Source organism: Balaenoptera physalus (assembly GCF_965194825.1).
Source record: "Balaenoptera physalus genome assembly, chromosome: 19".
NCBI classification, from domain to species: Eukaryota; Metazoa; Chordata; class Mammalia; order Artiodactyla; family Balaenopteridae; genus Balaenoptera; species Balaenoptera physalus.
Genome location: NC_138900.1, coordinates 16,832,746 through 16,855,522, shown reverse-complemented (window position 1 = coordinate 16,855,522; position 22,777 = coordinate 16,832,746). Strand labels below are relative to the sequence as shown.

Sequence of the window (22,777 nt, the reverse complement as noted above, 5' to 3'; positions counted from 1 at the left end):
ACTGAGAGTTGACTCCAGTCTGCATAAACAAACTTACTAAAATAACCCTTATCTTCCATTAGTTTCCCTCACATGCTGCCTAGTGACTGAGCCACGATTTATTGCCCCTAGTCCAAGGGCCTTTGCTTTGTCACATCCCCACAATTTATCATTCTTTTTGTAAAAAGGTATGTACCTTACAGGCTTTTGGACCTAACAACTTCTTTGGGTCTTCATTTTCCTTCTGTGAAGACACCTGTGTATGTGTTAAAAAAAAAAAAAAAAAAACTTAAATTTGTATGCTTTTCTCCTGTTAATCTGTCTCATGTCAGTTTAATTATTAGGCCAGCCACAGAATTCAAGAGGGTAGAAGGAAGTTTTTCCTCCCCCTACACAAGTTTAATTTCCCTATGTAGTCTACCTCTTCAAGTAAGCTACAGGCCATAATTTGCAAATTCAGTTGCTTGTAAGAGCCAAAAGACAATTAAATAAATGAAACTTGCCAAGTCGAACTTTGCTGATCTGGAGACCACGTCGTGTGTAAAGAAGGCAGCTGTTACTTGGATTTAAGTCAATCGCGGGTTCCTTGTTTTCTCATTTTCCCAGTTTTCAAGAGAAACCAGAAATAATCCCAACTAATTCAACATTTTAAGTACACAGAGCAGGCACACAGAGCACACAAATTCCATACAGAGTACGTCTGCAGGAACTGAACTGAATCCATTCCACGTTTCTAGACCTTTGCAGTAAATGGATGGATGGGTGGATGGGTGGATGGATGGATGGATGGATGGATGGATGGATGGATGGATGGATGGATTGGTGAGTGAGTGAGTGAGTCAATAATGAGTGGTAGCTCTGGGTGGGGGGGCGGTTAGTGGAGAAAACAAGCAATTGTTGAGTACCTGCTCTATGCCTGGCCCTGTGCAAAGGGCTTTATACACCTTATCTCATTTGACTTTCATAACAAAACCTCAAGGTAGCTATTATCATTCTTGTTTATTTCCACACTCATTTCACAGATAAAGAAAGGAGGCTTAGAAAGGCCCAGGGTCACACCACCAGTGTTCTTTATTTATAACCTACCTAATTTTAAAAAAAGGATTTCAGGTGAGCTCTTATGATTTAAGCTGGGTCCTGAGCCTTGGATTCCACATAGCTCTGTTATACCAGATTGCCACCATCAAAGGAATCAGGTTCCCAGAAGGCAGGTCAGGGAGGGTGCCAGGAGTTCAGGGGGCAGGATTGCTTCCTTGGGGATATTACCAAACCACTCACAGCTTCATGCTTCTCAAGGATGTCAACTAGTACTAAGGTGCTAAGACACAAGGGATCTCTTGCCAGCTTGATATACCTGCCCTTCCCACTTTCTCCTGTCTCGCCACTTACTACCCTCTCAGAAGTCAAGATTTCTGCCTATCAGCCTTGGAGCCCACTCCATCTTAATTCCTTTCTAGAGCCCAGTAGGATAAGGACAGAGATGCAGATACAGGAGCCGTTTGTTTGGAAAACATTTTATTGGAGTTACTGAGGCAGCAAAGAGTGATCATAGATAGGAAGGTGATCAGATCCCACACTGGCCCCCTCTTTCAGTGGTATCAGCAGTGCTGGGTTTCGAAGGGGCTGATCATTGGGCATCGGCAGCTGCACGGCTTCCTCTCAGCTGTGGGGAGAGAGGGTACGGTCAGTTTGGAGACCCTTGGGTGCGGGGAGCCGGAGTCCTAAGAAAGCCCAGGATAGGGTGGGGCCCTGGTAGAAAGGAATCTCTGCCCCAGTCTAAGTTCCTGTTCTCCTCTGAGCTATAGTAGTTGCGATTTCCCTTAGCTTTGTTTATTTTAATTTTTATTGGAGTATAGTTGATTTACAATGTTGTGTTAGTTTCAGGTGTACAGCAAAGTGAATCCGTTATACATATACATATACCCACTCTTTTTTAGATTCTTTTCCCATATAGGCCATTACAGAGTATTGAGTAGAGTTCCCTGTGCTATACAGTAGGTCCTTATTAGTTATCTATTTTATATACAGTAGTGTGTATGTATATGTCAATCCCAATCTTCCAATTTATCCCTCCCCGCCTTTACCCCCGCCCCGGGTAACCATAAGTTTATTTTCTACATCTGTAACTCTATTTCTGTTTTGTAGGTAAGTTCACTTGTAGCCTTTTTTTAGATCCCACATATAAGTGATATCATATGATATTTGTCTTTCTCTGTGTGACTTACTTAGCTTTGATCAGAAGAAGGTGTATCCTGCCTTCACTTTCCCCACTCTCCCACTCAGATCCTCTGCTTTTTCCCTCACCCCCAGCCTCCTTTCTCTCCTAATGCCCACTGCCTCTTACCTTAGGAAAAGCATCCCAGTTGAGGAAAGGGAGTTTCCTTTTGACAGACTAAAACAGAAAAAGAGAATGAGAGTGATGTGTTACAGGTCAGGTGAGCAAGGATCAGTAAGCGCTTGCTGAAGAGCTCTCTGTAGTGGTGACGGTATCATTGTTTTATAATTACAGTAAGCATTAATATTTCCTGAGCACTTTCTCTGTGCCTGCCTTATACTGACTGCTTTACAGGCATGATTTCATTTGGTCTTCATAGCAGTCTTTTGATGTTGGTACTGTCTTCGTCCCCACATCACAGATGAGGCGATAGAGACTCAGAGAAGCGAAGACATTTGCAAGAGAGCATGTAGCGAGTATGTGCGGGGTCATGCACTACAGGCTCTAATTCCAGCGCTACCACTGACTTAGCCTTCTAAGCTTGGGTAAGTCACCCAACTTAGAACCTCAGTTTCTTCCTGGAGGATGAGGGAATTCGAATAAACTCTTGACTGATTAAGTTCTTCCTTTTCAGAGATTGTCTTTGTGGGCCACGTTAGGAAAATAAGGTCTGGCCACGACAGCCTCCCCGGGAAGTTTTCTTCAGTTGGGTAGCATCCAAGTGGGAGTTACTCCCTCCTAGAACCCAGGAAAGAACCAAAAAGGCTAGACTAGAATGCGTTGCCACTACCCGGACAAACAGGAGAAAAAGGGTGCCCAAGCACTTACCTCTACGAGGGCGTGCCAGTTCAGGAATTCATTCCCCTCCAAAACCTTTACAGAGAGAGAAAGAGACCAGAAGAGGATCAGTTCCAGGGAAGGACAGAGCTTAGCCCCTAGCCCTCTGGGAAAGGTGAAGGACCATGACAGCTCTGCAAGCTCTCTACCCAGGCCTTGATCTCCTTTAGGATGTGGATATTTATGGGGGCCGAATTAAAGAATTAAACTTACAGATCGCAACTTGTCAACGTTCAGGAACTGGTCATAAGTGGCCTAGGCAAAGAAGCAGGGTGTTCAGAAAGTTATTTAGGAACATGAACAGATAGGGGACGAACTCATAGTCAGATGGTGGGAAAACAGGGGATTTACCTCGTTGGATCCTGGCACATTTTTACCAACGGTGATTCCTTCCTGGAAAGCGAAGGGGAGAAAGGGGACAAATGATCACACGATGGCAAATCCCCTTCCCCAAACCCTCTCTGCCAGCTCTGCTTCCCTGCACAGGCCAGTCCCATTCCCCACCACGGGGCCTCCGTTAACCCACTCTGTCCCAGCGTGGCGGATGATTGACAGATGTGCAGATGTGGAGAAGGGATGGGAGAGTGGCACGTGGGAGACAGAGAAGTCGGAGCCCAGGCCCGCATCCACTGCCGGCAGCAGGAGGAGAGGGTGGAGAAAGAGGATTCCTCCCAAGAAAAACGAGCTAGTGTGGTTCTGCCGTGGACTCGGGGTGTTCCTGAGACACCCACGCTCAGCCCATGGAGCTGGCGCGGGAGATTGGAAGGCAGGTGGGAGCCAAGTTTCTGAGGTGCCCTGTCTGCCTTTACTTGCTGGAGGTGGGTTTGCTTTGTGACTTGAATTGCCACCAAAGTTTGAGTCTCCGTCTCCCTGCTCCAGCTGGTAAGCCCACCTCCCACCCCCGGACTTCAGTGCCTCCGATCTGTCGCCCTCCCAACCTCAGCTGCCCAGCTTCATTGCCCCTCATTTCTTCCTTCCCACCACAGAGGTCACAAACAGGTAGCCTACAGGCTAGACCCAAATGTTTAGATCTCATCGCAATTTGGTTTGTTTGGTTTTTAATTTGAATTAAAGGTTTTTAATTAGTAAGGATTCATAAATCCGATTTCCAGGTTCTCTTGAAAATTTTTAAACTCCGGCCACACTGGGTACATTTTCCCACTTAGCAGCAGTCAGATGGCATAGAGACTGTCCCCTTCCAGATTGGGCAAATTCACTCCACCTCCCCTGAGGCCCCACCAGCACTCTTGCTCACCGACATCACTTGCTGGGATCCTAAGCAGTGGAGTCTGTGACCCCTATCGTAGACTCGCGAATCCAGCATGGACATTCCCCCATCCCCCGCACAGTGCGATAAGGTGGGGAGAGAGGGACCTCAGGATTTTTCCTGGCTGGAGACTGGCTCCTAAGGATTCTTGATATGGCTTAAGCTCCAGAGGTAGCAGGGCGCTTCTAGCCACCTGAGAGCCATTCCCAGGGGTACAAACAAAACAGATGTGGGGCTCAACCCAGCCAACCAACTTCAGCCCCTCTCTCCTCTCAGGATGTCCAGCCTCTACCCCACACTTTACCATCCTTTCCAGAAATATAAGCCTCTCTGCCCCTTCCCAGGAATGCTTTGTCTCCTTCCTCCTTTCTTCCCTTCCTCAGAGCCCCAGCTTCTCATACAGCCCCTGGTAATAGCCAAAGATAAGAGCTGCTTATCCAGTGACTGATTGAGTCAGCTAATAGTATAAGAGAAAGAGAACCCAGGTGAGGTGCTCACCTCAGAACTGCTCAGGGCAGCCCCCTGAGCAGAATGGAACGCCAGGAGAGACAGAAGAACCACAGCAGCAAGAACTGGGATCTTCATGGTGTCAAGTTTGGGGTGTTCTGAGGCAAGGCAAGGCTTGCCCTTTATATTCCCAGGGAGGCAGATCTGAACAGAACTGGGGTCCCCACCCTTCTGACTCACCCCCAGATTCTGTCGCCCACCCCTGGGGCTCTGGGAAGGGGAGGTGTGGACTGTTTCCCACTTACCTTGGATTTCTCAATTCACATTCTGCCCTGGGCACTTGGAAGGTAGGCTGGCAATGGGGCTCTTCATGCAAATGGAGCTGAGATGGAGACAGGTTGGACCTGTCCCTCCAAGGGACTGGCCATGGGACCCAAGCAACCTCTCCTTTTGTCTTTGTCACTTTTCCTTATATTCTTCGTTCCTCTCTTATAATTCAGGCTTTTTCCCACCCTATCCAATTCTGTCTAAACTCCCTATACTGGCATTGAAGGCCTTCCATGCTCTGACCTCAACCCACCCTTCTAACTTTTCCTTCTTTCATTCCCATTGCACATACTTCACTTTCTGGCCAAACTGGACTCCTTACCAAAGATACCCTTCTTTTTCCTCCTCCAAGCAGCTGCCCATGTTACCCCTTATGCCTAAAATGCCCTTCTCTCATCTCTTGTTTTCAGAACCCAACATCCATCCCGAATTAAGCTTCCCGGATGTCTCCCATCATCTGCCATCCCCCTCCCCAAACTTTTCCCTTCTCGTAATTGCCTTAGCAATTCATTTGTATCTCTCTGGCATTGTACCTAGAGTAACTTGTGTTCTTCCCTCTTAGAATATCAAGTTCTTGAGGTCAGGAACTATGATTTAATCACCTTTATATCACCATGCCCTAGCACCATGCCCTTACACAGTGGAGGTGGATTCAACATATGCTAGATTGGATATTTTAGAATTCAAGCATCCTTCCACCAAGTTGTGCGCTTTCTTCCTTTGGGGCTGGATCCATTATCCAGCTGCCCATCTTATACTCTTGGGTCGTCAGAGAGGTAACTGTCTTGAGCTAAGAAGAAGACAAAGAATAGAGAAACACGGGGACTTCCCTGGTGGTGCAGTGATTAAGAATCCGCCTGCCAATGCAAGGGACACGAGTTTGATCCCCTGTCAGGGAAGATCCCACATGCCACAGAGCAACTAAGCCCGTGTACCACAACTACTGAGCCTGCACTCTAGAGACCCCGAACCACAACTGCTGAGCCCGTGTGCCGCAACTAGAGAAAGCCTGTGCAGCAATGAAGACCCAACACAGCCAAAAATTTAAAAAAAAAAAAAAAAGAGTAGAGAAACACAAAAAAGCAAAAATAGGTCTTAGAGCTACCCAGTTGGGCTCTAGGTCCTGAACTCTGAACGCCTACACCATTTCGTTGGGCTTATTCTGCTCCCCACCCCACTCCCCCAGCTTGGCAGTTGTATCACCTCAAAGTGACAAAACATCCTAATCAAGTAGCGTTCTCCACAACTGAGGCTCAGGTGGCCCAACCGGTTCCTGGTGTAATAGGGAGGTGCTGGAACATAGACAGGTGCTGCCAGGACAAAGCAAGACCTCATTTCAGCATGGCCTCTTTACCCCATCCTGATGCAATACACAGAGATAGCAGGCCTGGAGGCAAAGCGGGCTGGATCTTATTCACCAACGGTCTTCATGAACCCCAGAAGCTTCAGTTCAATTCTCCTCCTGCCCCCACTCCCCAGTCCCCAACATCCTTCCCCTCTTTAGCCTCAGGAAGGCTCCTCCGTTTTTCTAATGGCAGCTCCCCTTTCGCAGAGCTACCTGAAGAGGCAGTGCTTGAGGAAAACTTGCTAAGCACAGATGACCATGTCACGTAGATGTCACGCGAGGCTGGTTCCCAGAGGGGACGAGTGAGAAAACGACAGATGGGTGGAGCACCTCCCCAAAAGGTTTTTCTGGAGGACACAAGTTTTTATGTGTAATGAATTCTCACCAATTAATTAACAGGGACTGAAAGAGCTCATTTACCACCGTTCTGTCACCGTAGCGTCAACTGTGAATGAAGTTGAATGAAGAATGAGCAGAATGAAGGATCAACAAAGGAGAGCTGATATTCAGTAATGAAGTCCAATCAGACCTGCTAGCGGAGGAGCACTTCAGCCTGGGTAATTCCAGAGCAACAGATCAGCCCAACACCATCATCTGCTGGGCTCCAGCTTTCTTTTCCAACAAATTGATTTCCCTGTTTCCCTTTCCGCCTCATGCTAATGCTGCTAATAATAATGTTAGCCAATTTATTGATGTCGTACTCTGTGGCAGGCCTTGTGCTAGGTATTCTAAACGCACGATCTCGCTGAAATATCACAGTGCTTCTGTGAGACAGGTATTAACGATCATCCACATTCTGTAGGCAGGGGAACCACAGCACATAGAGGTTAAATAACTCACCCTAGGTCACACAGCCAGGGTGTGGCAAGGCCAGTGTTGGAACCCCAGAGTTCCAGAGGCTGCACCTGTATTGCCCCTTTGCTGTACTGTGTCCTACCAAGGGCCTCGGCCAGCCCACCTAGCGCCCTGTGTGAATTAGACCCATGCCCTGAGAGTCGGGGGGCAAGGCTGCAGTTAACCCCCATTTGTCCTCTCGACCAGGTGTCCTTTTGTGATATGCAGCCTGCACAGCCATAGGTGGCAGCTCTAAGCAGACATGCATTAATTTCAGTGGGTTAAACTATGCTCTTGCCAAATGAAAACAGAGAACTAAGAGATGAATGGTACTCAATGAGCATATGCCTCAGAGTGAACCTGTGATTGCCTCAGATTCCAGATGCCTCTTATAGTATGAGCATCTTGTCACAGCAAGTGTGTGTTTAAAAGACAGTCTTCAGGCTCTAGTGTTTGAAGTTCTAGTGTTTAAAGATGGGTTCTTTTATCTAATGCCTCTAAATATAAGCCTGCTACTTCATGTGCACAACCGAAGGAATTCTGTTCTTTTTCTGGAGGAAAAAAACTGGCTGTGCTAGACTTATGATCGATCTCCATTTGGCACCATCCTGATGGATTTTCAAGGGTAATTTTGGCTTTACATGATCTATGCTGTAAATGCTAATCTAGAGTCTAGGGTCTCTCTCCCAGTTGCCTCCCCTTCCCCCACCTAAACTGCCTCAGTGAGTTTGAGTTCCCCGAGGGTCCAGTGTCCAATGGTTGGGCAGGCTGGGGAAGAGAGGGGAGGGGGATCCCCACCGGCAGAGGGTCCCAGCGGTTGGGGTAACGGGTGGCAGGAGAAGCTACCTGGAATTCAGCGTCGGCTGCATCACAGAGGGTTAGTGGAGTCTGACAGAGGCACAGAGCCTGGCTCTGCGTCACCCCAGCTCCAAGTCTGCTTGATCTAGTTCCCACTCCGAGAATACCAGTAAACCCCTGTTTTCCCACAGGCCTTCACCCACCCCACCCCAAATCTGCCAGAACTTGAGTGTGGGTAGGAGGCCAGGCCCAGCCTTGATTGCTACATTACAGACACACCTAGGGGCTGGGAGCCAGCCTCCTGGGTTCAGGGAAGGAATGGGGGATTTGAAGGGATGCACACTGGGGCCTCAGGGTCTTGGTGAGCATCTAGGTGAAAAGCCTAGAATCATTGGAGAGAAAGGGGGCTGGGGTGTGGGCTACTGGGGGGCAGAGCCCAGGGGACCCCTGTCCCATCCTGTCCTCCCTCTGCCGGTGTTAGGGTCACACCCAAGAAAGCAATCACGTTGCCCAGCAGGTCTGGTTTCTTCCTTTACCTCCCACCCTCTGCCCTGTGCACGCTTTGCTTAAACTTCTCCCAGGAAGACCTCTTGGATTGAGCCCACTTAATTCTGCTCTCTCCTTCCATCCTCTAACCCAAATATTTATTAAACAGCCATTTTGGCTCCTGGTGCTGAGGATTTGAGATGGACAGGGAAACTTACGTCCTGTGAAACTGTCCTGTGAAACTTACGTGCCAGTTAAAGAGAGACAGATTATAACCTAACAAAAAATTAGGAAACAAGATCATTTCAAGAATATGACAAGTTCTGTGCAGAAAATACAACAAGGTGATGTGATAGCGATTGGGCAGGTGTCCTTGGTTAAGCTGGCTTGGGGTTTTGAATTTAGACCAAAAGCCGTTAAAGTTCCATCCTTCTGAGGATCTCGGGCTCCAGGGAAAGGTAGCAGCAGTGTTCCTTGGGAGCCTTTCCCAGCAGGTCCAGGTTGACACTGGACAGGGAAGCCAGAGCCAAATGGTGCTGAGCCACGCCGAGGGGATGTTATTCTACAACTAATGGAGCTTGTGGGGGATTCTGAGCAGGGGCTTCTCCCTGGCTGCCGTGGGACAATGGACGTTAGGGAAGAATCGAAAGTCAGGGGCTCTGCCGTGAAGCTGCTTTAGAGGCTCTGGCAGGACAAGGGGTTGGCCTGCCAGTTTATGAGAGTCCTTTACACCTGAGGGCCTTAGCCTGCTTCAGCTAGTGCTTTAAACTTCAGAGGGTGGCTTTCAGCCCTTTGGACCAGGAACGCCCCAAGTCCAGAAACATGTTGACCACTTCAGCTTCTCCCTCAGTCCCTCAGGGACTGGCACGAGGCGACCCGAGGTCCAGCAGTCTGTAGCGCTCACCCCACACCCCAGGAAGCCCGCTGTCAGTCAGCTGGAAGGACTGAGCCTCAGCCCCGGGACGGGCCGCGCTCCCTTCCCTGTGGCTGCGAGGGGGTACCGCAAGGCCCTCCCTTCCCACGTGAAACCCAAGATGAATAGAAGGCAGGAGCCGCAGTTTAAGGACAGAAGCGAGAAGAGGATGCACATCAAGTTGGTTCCCCCAAGTCCTTTTTGGGCCCGACTTCTTTCATGTATTCATCAACTGTTTGAGGCCCACCCTGTGCCAGACCCTGTGCTAAGCCCTGGGAATGGAACAATGATCAAGGCAGGCAGCGGTCGGTCGTGCCCTCGGGGAACTTGTAATCTCTGAGGGCGTCACTTAGCTGGCAGGGTGCTTCCTGGCCTCCTTTCATTTCCCGGTCCCCGAGGGGAGGTCAAGGACCTCAGAGGTGTCAGAGAGTGGTGGGGCCCCTTAGTTTAGGCTCACTGTGTGGGCTTGGCGGGACTTTGCTCAGAGACGCTAAGCACAGACCCCTCTCTCCCCGTGCCCAGGGCTCCTCGGCTGGTGATCAGCCCGGACTCAGCCTGCACCCCAGCTTCTGGCTGTTTCCTTGGTGCATGAATGGAGTAGAAGTTTTTCGCCACCCCTCTGTCTCCTGGAGAGCCTCTAGGGCACGTGACAAGGGACTGGGTACTCGCCACTCCCCCCAGCTTCCTAAACACGTCAACCCAGACTCACCCTCGTCCATACCATGGTGTGTGCACGAGGCTCAGGTGTATTCTCTGCTGGCCCCGCGCTCTTCCTCCTGCCCCTCCCTGACCCTCCAGGATGGGTCTCCTCTCTTGGAACAGCCCGTTAACTCCCACCTCCTGATTTCAGTAGCTTCCCTGTGGCTTTCTCAGGCCAGTGGAACGTCCGTGACTGCTCCAAGTGCAGTAAGCTTGCTAGTCACGTGTAAATTGGGCAAAGATGATTTTTCACAGATGGAGAAACCCAGGCCCAGGGAGATCCGATAGCTACTTCTCGTCAGGACCTCCCAGTCTTCCCTCTCTCGGCGCGCCCTGTATACCCCTCTCAGGAAGAAGGCGAGTTACCTGCCCCTGGACCTCCCTCTTCCCTCCACCCTGATCCAGGCCACCAGTGTAGTATCAAAGAATAAAATTTGCCCAAGTCTTAGGGAAACAAGACTCATGTTTTATTTCCACAGAGAAACTCTAAAGTAGGACACGCCTCCTGAATTTCTGTCACGGTGATTTCAGGTCACAAAATGGAGCAGGTGAAGCAATGGCTGGCGTATCCACTGAGGCCGATGGTCAAGGAGACACCACCGTGGGTGGGAGGAAACAAGGGACAGACAGACAGGTCCCCAACCTAGAAAAAGCAGGTGTTAGCACCCAGAGCAAGAGCTGGGGGAGGGGCACAGTCAGGTCCCTTGATGACTGATGGTTTTCAGGGCTTCGGTCGCGGTTGGAAGTGATTTTCTAGAAGACAAGAAAGGAGAAAATGGTAGAACGCGGCCACTCCTAGAGCTGCTGAAACCAAGCATCCTCTCACCCAGCTTCTGCGCCCACAGTTCCCTCGTGTCCCGCCTATGCCACCTGCGGTCCCCTCACTTTCACTCCCTAAAGCAAATATTACCTCTTCCCCACCAGCGACTCACGTCTTCCTGCCTCTGAACCTTTAAACCCGAAAGGCTCACCTCGCTCTAGTCCCCCCGACCCCGTCCCCCCGGACAATGCCTATGCTGTTCCCGCTCCTGAACCCAGCCTGCCTTGCTGTTCTCTGGCCCCACCTGGCCCTGCCTCGGTCAGGCCACCACCCAGCATTCAGAGGGTGTTCCGAGTGCTCTAGGGCATTTTCTCCTGAGTCTTTCCCCACACCCCACACTGGGGTCTCCTCCTCCTTAATACCTTTAGTGCGTCCACCCAGAGCAAAGGGAGTGCCAAGCCCCCAGCCCTCCCTCCCCGCGCCCACCCCCGGGCGACCGTGCCTCAGCTCCCGGCTGATGCAGCCTGGCACTGCTCACTCTGACACTCACCTACCAAAACTTCACCCACTGCAGCAGGTCAGGTCGCGCCCGGGAAGCCTGCAGGACGAGGAGAGTGTCTGAGTGGACAGAGCACCGTCCCCGGCACACCCTCTGGCCTCAGACCCCTTCTCTCGCCAGCTGGATTTTCTGTGCCCCAGTACTTACCGAGGAAGAAATCGTGACTCCCCACTGTAAAGAGAAGACCAGAGGAGGTGAGGTGAGGACCTCAGTGTCCTGTCTGTACTCGACCATGTCCTTAGGGCTCAGGAAGGGCCCCTGGCGGGGACAGGCTCAGACCAGGATCACCCCAAAGGTCCTTTGGTCTGACTGTGGCCCTTCAGCCACAGCAGATTTCTCACCCTGAGTGCATTTTACCTAAGATCATATTGAATATGGTCCCTGAGCACACACTGACCAAGGGGAGTGAAAAGAGGAAAGGTAGGTCTCCCTCTGCCTGCTAGGGGGATAGAAATTGGCCATGAGCGATGAGCGATGGGCAGAAGTGGATACCCACAGGTAGTGTTAACTACATCTTCACCTCCTTTCAGTCAGCAGCTAGTTTCTGATCTCTCAGTGGAAGTCCTCTCCCCAAGGGCAGGGGCTTTATTATTCTGAGAGATGGAGGGAAATACTGCCTGTTTGTTTGTTTGTTTTTAACCAGCCTAATTAGTATTTAGCACATTCATTTACTGAATTTATCAGATTGTTTTCTTTGCACCCGAATAAAACAAAATCCTCAAATTTTTTTCCTGTTATTTCCTTTGTGAAAGGAAGCATTTATTTTCCCACCAACCAAGAGTTTCTGGGCTAGCCTCTTCTCCCCAGGAGGTCAGCAGTTAAAGAGGTGGAAAGCAGACAAAGGAAACCTGTCTGTCTGTTTTGCCGAGTGTCATGTGATTTTTTTTTTTTTTTTTTTGGAGCTTTATATTCCTCACTGAGAGGATCTTGGGTCCCAGTTTTCTCCATGGCAGGTAATGCACCCACGGCTCCCCTAGAACCTTTTCTGAGTGAGTGGGTGTGAACCTTCTACCCTTCTCTTCCAAACTGCTCTCAGGGAGCTGAAGTCCCCCTGCACAGGGGTGAGGAGACATGACTATCAAAGTGAACAGGATTCGGCCTCAGCTAGCCTACCCAGAGGACCTTGGCAGTGAAAGCCTCACCCACCTCGCCCCCAGGCAGACCCCATGCAGTGGGAGTCAGGGCGGTTGCAAGCCTTCCCTTAGTGGGGATCTTGGCTGAGTGCTGCCCCCCAGTGGCAGTAGGGTGTGTCTGCTGGTTATAATCGTCGTTCTGCGGAAGGAAGCAGGGGGCGGGAGAGAAGGGATGAAGGCATTTTGCTCCCACATCCCGGCCCTGGCTGGACCTTTCTCAAAGCCCCTGCCTCCTCCCCTCCTTGTGTCATGTGTTTTCTTCTACAGAATCTCCTTCAGCGAGAGCCCACGCCCTCACCTCGCTTCATGGTCCCAGCCCAGATGGCCCTGCCTCCCTCGTCCCTCCCCACCTCTCCCAGCTCCTCAAGTGTCCCTGGGGAGGTGAGGCGAGGAGACCAACGAAAGAAGTGAAGTCTGAATCAGGTGGTCGGGTGGCAGTTACCTTACCTTAGAAGTTACAGCTTCCACGTCTTGGCATCCTGTGCCAGGCTGAGAAAATTACAGAAAGGGGCATGAGGAGAGAGAATTGCAGATTGGCCAGACCCGGGAGCAAGGCTGAGAGGAACCAGGGACCTTCCAGGGCATCCTGAGGGAGAGGCTCACCTGACCAGCACCGCCTACCCTCCTCTGGTCCGATGACGCACAGATGCGAAGGGAGAGGGCGCCGGGGTGAGGGTGGCTCCGTGGTGCTTCAGGCCTTGCCGGACTCTCGGGGCTCCAGCATCCCACCGCCCAGGCTCTGCCCTCCCTTTAGAGCCCCAGCATCCCACCCGGCCCACCCCACCCCTCTCAGTGGTCTGTGATAAGTGCCGCCTACAGAGAAGGCCTGGAGGAAACTGATGGCCCAGATAGACACAGGACAGATTTCTACACTCAGCATTGGGCAGCCAGGGTAGAGAACGGGTTGGCAACACCTCCGCCACCCAGGCACCTGGAGCCGGAGCTAGAATAACAAATGAGCGGTACCCGCACAAGCTCCCGGGGCAGAGCTGGGCACCTCGGCCCCAGCCTGCCTTCTGCCTGCAGCAAACCCTGCTCCCCTCATAGACCTTTTAATCCCTGTTCCCAAATGCTGTTCTCTACAGGGTCCTTGGAAGGACGGTCTGTTATCCATAGAGGCGAAGTGAAGTACGTTAGGTTAGCTCTGGGTCAAAGGAGAGGAAGGAAGGGGAGAAATACGAGAAAGCAGATGGAGGCTCCTTAAGAAGCACTGCAGACACGCAGGCCACCTCCCCTGCCGATCGATGGAGGCAAAGGGGAAAACCTCCTCAGTGGGAGGGAAGTTTAGTTCCTGCCATTGTCACTTCTCTACTAGAAACACACACACACACACACACACACTCTCTCTCTCTCTCTCTCTCTCTCTCAGGGTCAGAATGTTCTTCCCAAGTCTGGCTTAACTCTCTGCCTTATCCATACCTGAATTCTAACCCCACTATTAGGCCTTACACCGTGGGCACAAACTGATAGACCACAGGCCTCCAGACATTTTTTGCTTGGTCCACATGTTTAAATTAAATTAGTTGCAAACAGTTGAAAACCAGATTTCTAGCTTCTCTTGAAAAATCAGACGATGTGGCCCCATCTGTCCAGCCTCACGTGCCCACATGGACAAGTGAGTGGGCAGCCCTTGCCTCAGTGCCCAAGGGTCCCGATTCCCGAAGGCCACTGGCCATGCAGAATGGATGTATGGCCTTTGACAGGACCCAGAGGCCCTGCCCATCTTTCCCAGAACCCAGATAATCAGACCCCCTGCACCTGCCTGCACTCGACCATGACCCTCCACCCTCCGCCCATGCATACTGCCCTCCCGCCGCCCTTCAACTTTCCTCCCTAGTGACCCCTTTCCAGCCCTGAGAGTTGACCCCAGTCCCAGGTCCCTCCCTCTTCCCCACCCCATGGTCCCCTCCACCTGCTCACCCTGCAGTACCCACGCAGCTGTGGCTTCCCCCAAGCCAGGCCACGCCCAGCAGGCGGAGACAGTGGCTGGCTTCGTGATCTTGGGCCTGTGGAGGCCCTAACCCTCGACCTCGGCTTTTATCCCAGGGAGAACCGCCCACCCTGCTCCTTCTTCAGTGGCTCACAGCTTCCCTCTCCCATCCCACCTCCACTCGTGAGGCGTTGCACAAAGGGAGGAAAGTGGGAAGGGAGGGAGGCACCCCACCCCCAGCAGGGAGGGGGAGGAACCGGAACAGAATCTGCAAGCCACTGCCCAGGACCCAGAACCCCGTGTCCTCAGAGCCGAGCTTTCCCGACCCTGAAATGAGGGGGTCCGCTGCCCTTACCTCAATAATTGCTTTCCAGTTCAAGAAAGGAGTGTTGCGTTTGAAGTTCTGGAGGGAGAAGGAGAGATGAGCGGGGCCACGAGGAAAGAGAATTCCAAGGGTGGAGGGGGGCGGCTGGCTGGGAAAGTATCAAGATCATGTTCAAGAACAGGCTTTGGCGGCTGGGTGTAGTTTGGGGTTAGATAAAGATAAGCCTACAGGAGACTGAGGGTGTTAGCATTTCTGATGACATTGGTGATAAGACTTGGGTGAGGTTACCTATCTCAAAGGTGAGAAGAGGGGGAATTCTGTGACAGATAGGCTGGAGGGAGGGGTAGCTGCCTGGAGGGAGGGGTAGCTGCCTTGAGGGAGGGGTAGCTACCTGGAGGGAGGGAGGGGAAAGGGAAGGATGACCAGGAGCCTCAGTTCTTCCAAGAAGGAGAGTTCTCCTACCTCCCAGAGTCTCCTGAAGTAGAGGAGGATGCGAGTGCTGGGCTTTGAGAGTTGGCCCTGTGGATGAAAGTGGGGAACAGCTGAGCAGGGGGTCTGACCCTTGCTCACCTCAGCCCCTGCTCCTGCGACCACCATCCCTCAGCCTACAGGATTCACGGTGACTAAGGTCCAGGGGGAGCTGGGTGTCTTTAGGGACACCAGAAAACTGTTTCTGGAAACAAGGAGAGAGAAGCTAGGTCTCTGGAGCCACTAACCACCCCTCCGTCACATACACAGCACATGACACCATTCTTCTCCAGCCCCGTTTCCCCCCAGCCTCAGGCAGAACACAGCTGTAGCAAAACCTCAGGACCAGAACCTGCCCCTGACATTCCCACCTTTTCACCTGCCACGCCTCCTCCAGCCCATCTCCCAAAGCTGTAGGGCTGAAGTCTCCCCTTCCTAACCCTTCCTGGAACAGCAGTGGAGATGTAAGAAAGGAGCAGAGGCCAGGAGTCTGGGACAGCTAATATTTATTTCAAGGCCAAGAGTTGAGATTAGTGGGGAGATAGTGGTGTTTTAAGAATGGGGGGTGGGCTTCCCTGGTCAGGGGGACTTCCCTGGTGGCACAGTGGTTAAGAATCCGCCTGCCAATGCAGGCGACATGGGTTCGAGCCCTGGTCCGGGAAGATCTCACACGCCGTGGAGCAACTAAACCCGTGCACCACAACTACTGAGCCTGTGCTCTAGAGCCCACGAGCCACAACTACTGAGCCCGCATGCCACAACTACTGAAGCCCGTGCACCTAAAGCCCGTGCTCTGCAACAAGAGAAGCTACCGCAATGAGAAGCCTGTGCACCGCAACGAAGAGTAGTCCCCGCTCTCCGCAACTAGAGAAAGCCTGCGTGCAGCAACGAAGACTCAACGCAGCCAAAAATAAAAATAAAAAGTAAATTAAAATTTTTAAAAAAAGAGAATGGGTGGAGGCCCCCATCCATCTGGAGGTCATGGGGTGCAAAAACTCCTCTGGTCCTGGGCAAAGAAATAAGTTCTAAGGGGGAGCTCAAGGACTAGGAATTCAGGGACTAGTGGCCCAAGGCAAGGGTAGATTGGAACCCTGCTCCGGAAATCTGCAGGGACCTTTTGGCCCACGGCTGTCATCGGGGCAAATCCAGAGAGTCCAGCTTGGGCTTGAAACCCACCTCACCCCCATACTTGCCAGGAATGTGCGGTCCCCCGGCCTTACTCCTCACCCTGGCTGAAGTCCTCGGCTGCCTCGTCACCCCTCCCTCCGCCGTGAAGGAGCTGGGGGCTCTCCATCCTCCTTTCTGCCCACCTCTGTCCTGCCCCTTTCCTAGGAGACCCGATCCTCGGGGGAGCCACCCCAAATGAATCCTGCCTGACTGCAAGCACGCCCCTTACTGCCCCCCTGGATGTGCAGAAACGTTTGGCTGTCAGTCCTCTGGCCCTCTGGGAAGTATCTGTGTGTGCCCTGGGGCTCCCATCAGACCCTAAGTGCCCCATGCTCAGGGGCCTGCTCGCCCCGTGGTCCGTGGTAAGGAGTCTCACCCCTACCAGAGACAGTTCTCTACGAAACAGAACAAAACAGTCTAATTGGTTCATGTCGTTCATCCAAAACAGGACTCCGCTGTAGCTGGGAGCTTCTGCGTCTCCTGTCTTTCACGCCCCACCTTATTGCCAGAAAGTGACGTTCCTGAGGGCTGTCCCTTTGCCTCCCCACCTGCCACCAACCCCCTCCCTCACAAGTTCTGGAGGGCAGGGGTCCTAGCCTGCCTTCTTTTACGTGAAGGGTCAGAAGCTACACTGCTCACAGGAGCCAGGCGGGGGGCTAGAAGAACTGTGCAGGGCAGTGGGAGTCTGACCACCGGAGAGCAAGTCTCCACGGCAGGAAGAAGCTGCCTCTCGGCTCTAGGCTCTCGTAGGCCGTAGAAAGAGGGGCCCGGTGCTGCCATATTGTGTTTTAAAAATGAATCAAACAATCAGTGGACCGCAGATTGCAGCTTCTGCCTTTGGTATTTGGATTGTTCATTTGTCCTTCACCCCTCCTCCCAGTCTACGCCCTCTGCTCTGGAGGTACATCTGCTATTCTGGTGTCCAATCAGCCTGGCCAGGGCTTCCCCTGCAAGAGGAAGGGGTGGGCGGGGAGGAAGGAGAAGCAGGTTCTGGGCCCCAAGCATCTCCTAAGATTACATATGCGCAGGGCCCAGACTGATGACACCATCAGGCTCTCGGCGTGTTCGCCTCCTTTTCCCATTGGCATCAGTCCTCAGGTGGTCTTTTAGCTTCACCTGATGATTCGGTCCATCCCCTACCTCTGCCTCTGCTTCCTCTCTGGTTCCTGAGGATTAGGCCTACTGACTCTCCCCTTAACCTTCTGGTGTCGAAGGGGAAACTGAGGTTCAGACCAGTTCAGGTCTGCATGTTGAGACAGGAAAGAGGCCCATTCCCTCCTCGTCCCCCACTCCCAGCTGTTTCCAAATTCTCCCTCTCTTTTCAGGTCTCTGCTGTCCTTCCTCCTTGTTTTCCTCTTTTCTTTTTAAAGCACTGGCTGGAATGCTCTCTTCGTCACCATCATCATTGCTCCCTGGCTCACCAAGCAAGGGTTTAGCTTTCTTCCCTATATCCTTCTCCCACAAAGATGAGAATGAACGGCCTTCCAGCTCTTACCTTGTTGATGGCGTCCCAGTTAATGAAACCCAGCATGGATTTTAAATTCTGCAGAGAAAAAAAAAGGAGAATGACCAAATTGGGTCATAATGTAATTGGCTCAGGGCCCCAGGACACGAGAGGTCAAGGGCCACTGCTGGCAGTCATTATAGAAAGAAGACTTCAGCCTGTGGGACCAAGGGACAAAGATTTGATTTTCCAAAGGAGAGTGAACAGAGCACTCTTGTCAAACTCACCATCCAGAAAGCGTCAAAGTTGAAGAGCCCAGGAGACGTCTGAGAGTTCTAAGGGACCGATGAGAAATGGGATGACAGTAAGAACCCACGCTGTGAGCTCGAGGCAGGGGCAGGACGTGTGGGTGTCGGGGGGAGGCAGGCGTTGCTTGACACCATGGTCCCGGCCCGAGGAGGAGTGATGTCCTCACTCACCAAGGTGTTGGTTCTATTGACAGCTTCCCCTCCACCGCTAGACCCTTGCCCCTGGGTGGGGAAAAGGGAACTGACGGTCAAGGCTTTACATCCTGTCGTGCATGCCACCTATCATCCCGCTCCTGGCCCACTCTTCTCCGCTTCTGGTCAAGCCACCTTCTCCTCTTCTCAAGACAGTACCTAAGAGCCCCACCTCCAGAAAGCCTTCCTGGACTGACTCGCTACTTGCTCAGCAGAATAACCCCACCCAGTCCCTTGAATCATATCCATATTCTTGCTCCCCCCCATGCCCTGCTCCCCCAAACACTGCTAGTAGCCAATATGCAGTCCCACTGTGCGCGGGGCACTGCGCCTCCACCCGCCACTCTCCCACGTGGAGGTGCCTCCACTTTACAGACGGAGAAACTGAAACGTAGAGCTGTCCAACAGCTTTTCTCAGCATCTGTCTCCGTGTCAGACTCCAGTGTTGGGACTCTGAACCACCTTGATGTGATTACGATGCAGAAAGCTCTGCAGCAACTGAGGGGGGTGAACAAGTTAGGCTTTGCTGTCCCCATTTTACCCAAGAGGAAGCCTGGGCTCAGAGAGGTCAATCGACTTGCCTGGAGACACACAGATGACAGGTAACACAGCTGGCGTTTGAACCCCCACCTTCTGAACCAAAGTTCACTGCCTTTCCACTTGTCAACCCTGCCTTCTTAAATATGGTTTAAAAAAATAAAAATAAATGACTATTCTGTCATTTTTGTCTGTTTTTCTACCTCACTATATATGGAAGACTTCGGTATGTATAAAACTAGAAATAGAATTACAAACTGGGAGAGGGTTTCTTAAAACCTGTCTACCCATGAAAGGTTGGTATCCCTGATATGCAAGGAGCTCTTCCAGGGAGCTCTTCCACCCCCCCGCGCCTGCCTCCTCCTCCCCGTTGGGCGTGCTCCTCGCCCTGTGGGCCCCACTCACCCCTGGGGCACGGGCTGGCAACCTCACCAGGAGGCCTGTTAGAAACCAGAATCTCAGCCCCACCCCAGCCCTGCTGAATCAGAATCTGCATTTTCACAAGACCTCTAGGTGATTCCTGTGAGCCTTAGCCAACACTTCCTCTGTCAGCGCAGCAGTTGCTGACCGAGAGGCAGATTTCCAGAAGAACTAGGAGGGAAATGTACGCTCTCAAAACACTGTTTCCAAACTCCTTCAAAGAAGTCACCGAATACTGCTTGCCGGCCGGATATAGGGCATTTGAAACAATCATGTTTCTAAAAGGATCGGTTTTCATACGATTTTTCACAGCCCCATCTGTGAGGTATATCATGTAAGGATCTGCAATTAATTATTACTTCGGAGCTGGTTAGTCTTTTTAGGAGCATGTGTTTGGTTTCTTCCCTCTAGATTGTAAATTCCCCAGAGAGGGGGTTGGGACCATTGCTAGCCTTAGGAGCGGGGCGGAGCGGAGTTGCACTGAGGAGGGCGCACAGCTGCCGTGATGAACTGCAGTCACTGCAAGTTCGGCTCTCACCTGACCCCCAGATTCCCCGGACACGTGGACTTCACTGCGTGGATTGTCGCACGGTGGGAGAGAGAAAGGGAAGACTCTCAGTTCCCACGAAGGCACCTAGTCCAGCCCCCAGATGGCAGCATTTTAACCCCGAGGCTGGCCGCGGGTCCGCCGACCCGGCGGCAGTCAGCCCATTCCCCGCCCATCCCTCAGCGCCTCTTCTTTTCCTTCCCACGGTTGGGGCAGATCTGCACAGGCACGCGCTCGCCGGACGCTCACCTCGGGTTTGTTCCCACCACTTCCAGCCCCGCTACCCGAGGAGAAGCTGGTATTGTATCCCAGCAAGGGAAAGCGAGAGTCCACGTGGGGTCTCCAAAGGGCTTGCAAGGGCCCAAATCGTTCCCCAAACAGGAAGTCATCCCATAATAGGCATTATGATATTTTAACGCCCTCCCCAAGCTCCACACTGTGCCATCTTCAGCCGGTCAGTCACGGAGGGAAGTTATTCGGGGCACGGAGAAGGGTAGGTGTGGCCACGTGTATTTGGAAATGTGGGGTAACTGGGGGATTCTGAGCTGTTGCCTTCCATCCTCCACTTCATGCCAGGGGTGGAAAAGCCACTGGAGCCCAACTTCATAAGAGCCGTGACCCTGGCACCCTGGGGCTCCTTCGGCCCTCCTCCTGCCTCTCCTCACCCCTCACCCTCTCCTGGAACCTAGAAAGGGGAAGGAACTCCTAGAATCCTTACCTGGGAGTAGCCGCCTTGATCAAAATTTCTAGAGTTTTCTAAGGGTCGGTTGTAGGTGCGGGGGGAAAAGCGGGTAGTACAGGGAGCAGTAAATTAACACTTGGTTTGCTCTTGCCTGAGACCCTCCTCTTGCCTGAGACCTTTCCCAGACCCCCAAGGAAGCCAGCTGTGCCCCCTCTCTGCAGGCCCCCTGATGGGAGTTCCATCCCAATCCGGCTGCCAGGTAGTGGTCCCCTCCTGACCCTCTCACCCCTCACGTAGGGACACTGCATTTGTTAGTGTCTCCACCTCAGCTCTGTAAATGTCCTTAAGTTTCCACGTGCGGTCCTGCCCCCATCCTCCTGGGAGCTTCCCAAACAAGTGTCATGTTTCCCTGTGCCCACCTCTCTTGCTCCATCCACTACCCCAGCTCTAGTCCGATTCGCCAAGTGGACATGCCTGCAGAACTAGAGGTTAGGCAGGAGACAGAGCACACCCGGCATCACGGAGTGGATGACGAGGGGCTAGAGCGAGCACAGAAGGCAGGGCACCTCTTCCGGAAGTTAGAGGGCACATGTAAGCAACACTTCCTGGTGAGGCTGGGAAGGTGGGGAAGAGGAGCCGAGGGAGCCCAGGATGAAAACCCCAGTGACGCCACCTACCCTGCGGCTGGCAGCTTTCAGGAAGACCTCGGAGTGGGTTTCCTCAGCAGGGACCACCAGGGGCCCCACCTCTGCCTTCAGCAAAGGCGAACTTACCCAGTGGAGCCCAGAACTGCCACCGCTGCTGCCACCACTGCTGCTGTTGCTGCTGCCACCGCTGCTGCTTCCCTGGGGGTCAGGAAGAGACCAGAGTGAGGTCTAAAGATGAGGACACCGAGATTGCTTTCCTCCCTCCCCGGCCTCCCTTGCTCAGGAATATTTCCCGCCCAGTCTGAGGGGAGCAGAATTTCTGCAGAATGCCTCAGGTTGTCCTGTCTTCTTACCCCAGAGTTGCTCGAGCTTCCACCTGAGCCAGATGGCGGGCGGTTGGTGCATTGCAGAGGGAAGGGGACGGGTGAGGTTTGAGACTTCAGTCAAAGCCATCCCCACAGGCCAGGCTCTCCTGCTTCCTTGGCTTGGCTTTCTTTCCCAACGCGTCTCTCCTCCATGCCCATCTCACTCTTTCAAGCCTCCTACCCACGCCCATCTCTCCCCTGTCCGATCTGCCTCTTCCCTCAACCCCTCCCCTGCCCGTCTTTCTTTCCTCTTCGTCTCTCCCACTTTCTATCACACGCATCCAGACACCTCTTCTTCTCCAGACTCTTCCTCTTACCTCTGCATTTGGCTTGTCGCTGCCTCTCCCTGAGCCATAGGGAGTTTGGGCCACAGCTGCCTGCCTCTCAACCCAGCTGCCCACAGCCTCCCATTTCCACACCCGGCTTCCAGCCACTCACCAAAGCACCGTTGCCGCCAGGCATCCCCTGCCAGGAGCTGTGGGCAGCAACCACTCCATGCTGAATGACGTTCTCAGCCTGTCTGTCAGCCTCACTCCCAGTGTTTCCAAGAGCATGGGCCGCATCTTCAACCCCATGGGCGAGATTGTCCCCCACCCCGGGGCCCATGGCCTCCTTGACTCCAGAACCCGCTGCCTCTCCATCCCCTCTGCCAGTGGCCTCCCCGACTCCGTGCTTGATGGCCTCTCCCACTTCTTGTCCAATGGCCTCTCCCACCCCGTGTCCAGTGGCCTCCATGGCCCCTGCTCCAACGCTCTCCCCTCCACTCAGCAGTGAGCCAGCCTCCCCAGTGCCCAGGCACAGGACCAGCAGGAGGCAGGCCAGAGACCCCTGTAGCTTCATCTCTGCCTCGTTCCTTCTCTCCTGAGTGTCTTCTTCCCACCCAAGTTTACTCGCTTGCCCTTTCCCTTTCCCTGCGTCTGCGTGCCCTCCTCCCTTCTCTCCTTCCTTCTGACTTCTCGTTCTCCCTTCCTCTAGGTCTGCAGCCTTCTCTCTCCTTTCCCAGGTGTCCCTGTCTTCCCAGAGCCCTCCTCCCCGCCGCTACTCCTTATACTGTAGCTTGGAAGAAAGCGGCAGGGCTGGGCAGCCCAGAGTCCCTCCTCCCAGTGACTCAGGCCCAGCCACCCATAGGGTAATGAGCTGTAATTG

The 22,777-nt window shown here is 52.8% G+C and overlaps 2 protein-coding genes across 16 annotated transcripts; both read right to left on the bottom strand.

Annotated features, from left to right (window-relative positions):
- Positions 1-1,477: 1,477 nt before the first annotated feature.
- Positions 1,478-4,952, bottom strand: KRTDAP (keratinocyte differentiation associated protein). 2 transcript variants are annotated; one of them, XM_082438313.1, is made up of 6 exons: positions 4,797-4,951; positions 3,383-3,424; positions 3,245-3,286; positions 3,023-3,067; positions 2,314-2,371; positions 1,478-1,635 (listed from the first exon to the last, which is right to left on the bottom strand). In XM_082438313.1, exons 1-6 carry the CDS (start codon positions 4,881-4,883, stop codon positions 1,607-1,609), a joined length of 303 nt encoding a protein of 100 aa, XP_082294439.1. In that variant the 5' UTR covers positions 4,884-4,951; the 3' UTR covers positions 1,478-1,606. The 2 variants fall into 2 exon arrangements, with proteins under 2 accessions (XP_082294439.1, XP_082294440.1); XM_082438314.1 differs by lacking the exon at positions 3,245-3,286 and having other exon boundaries at positions 4,797-4,952.
- A 5,640-nt stretch (positions 4,953-10,592) lies between these two features.
- On the bottom strand, positions 10,593-22,668 carry DMKN (dermokine). Of its 14 annotated transcripts, none has more exons than XM_082438137.1 (15): positions 22,070-22,666; positions 21,949-22,008; positions 21,393-21,464; positions 20,656-20,693; positions 19,929-19,962; positions 18,413-18,463; positions 18,221-18,268; positions 17,985-18,032; positions 15,317-15,373; positions 14,885-14,932; positions 13,047-13,088; positions 12,613-12,738; positions 11,614-11,637; positions 11,462-11,505; positions 10,593-10,900 (listed from the first exon to the last, which is right to left on the bottom strand). In XM_082438137.1, coding segments are annotated over exons 1-15 (1,095 nt in total). In that variant the 5' UTR covers positions 22,472-22,666; the 3' UTR covers positions 10,593-10,899. The 14 variants fall into 14 exon arrangements, with proteins under 14 accessions (XP_082294263.1, XP_082294264.1, XP_082294257.1 ...); XM_082438138.1 differs by lacking the exon at positions 20,656-20,693 and adding an exon at positions 21,620-21,642 and having other exon boundaries at positions 11,458-11,505; positions 22,070-22,665; XM_082438131.1 differs by having other exon boundaries at positions 11,458-11,505; positions 22,070-22,664.
- Positions 22,669-22,777: the final 109 nt, after the last annotated feature.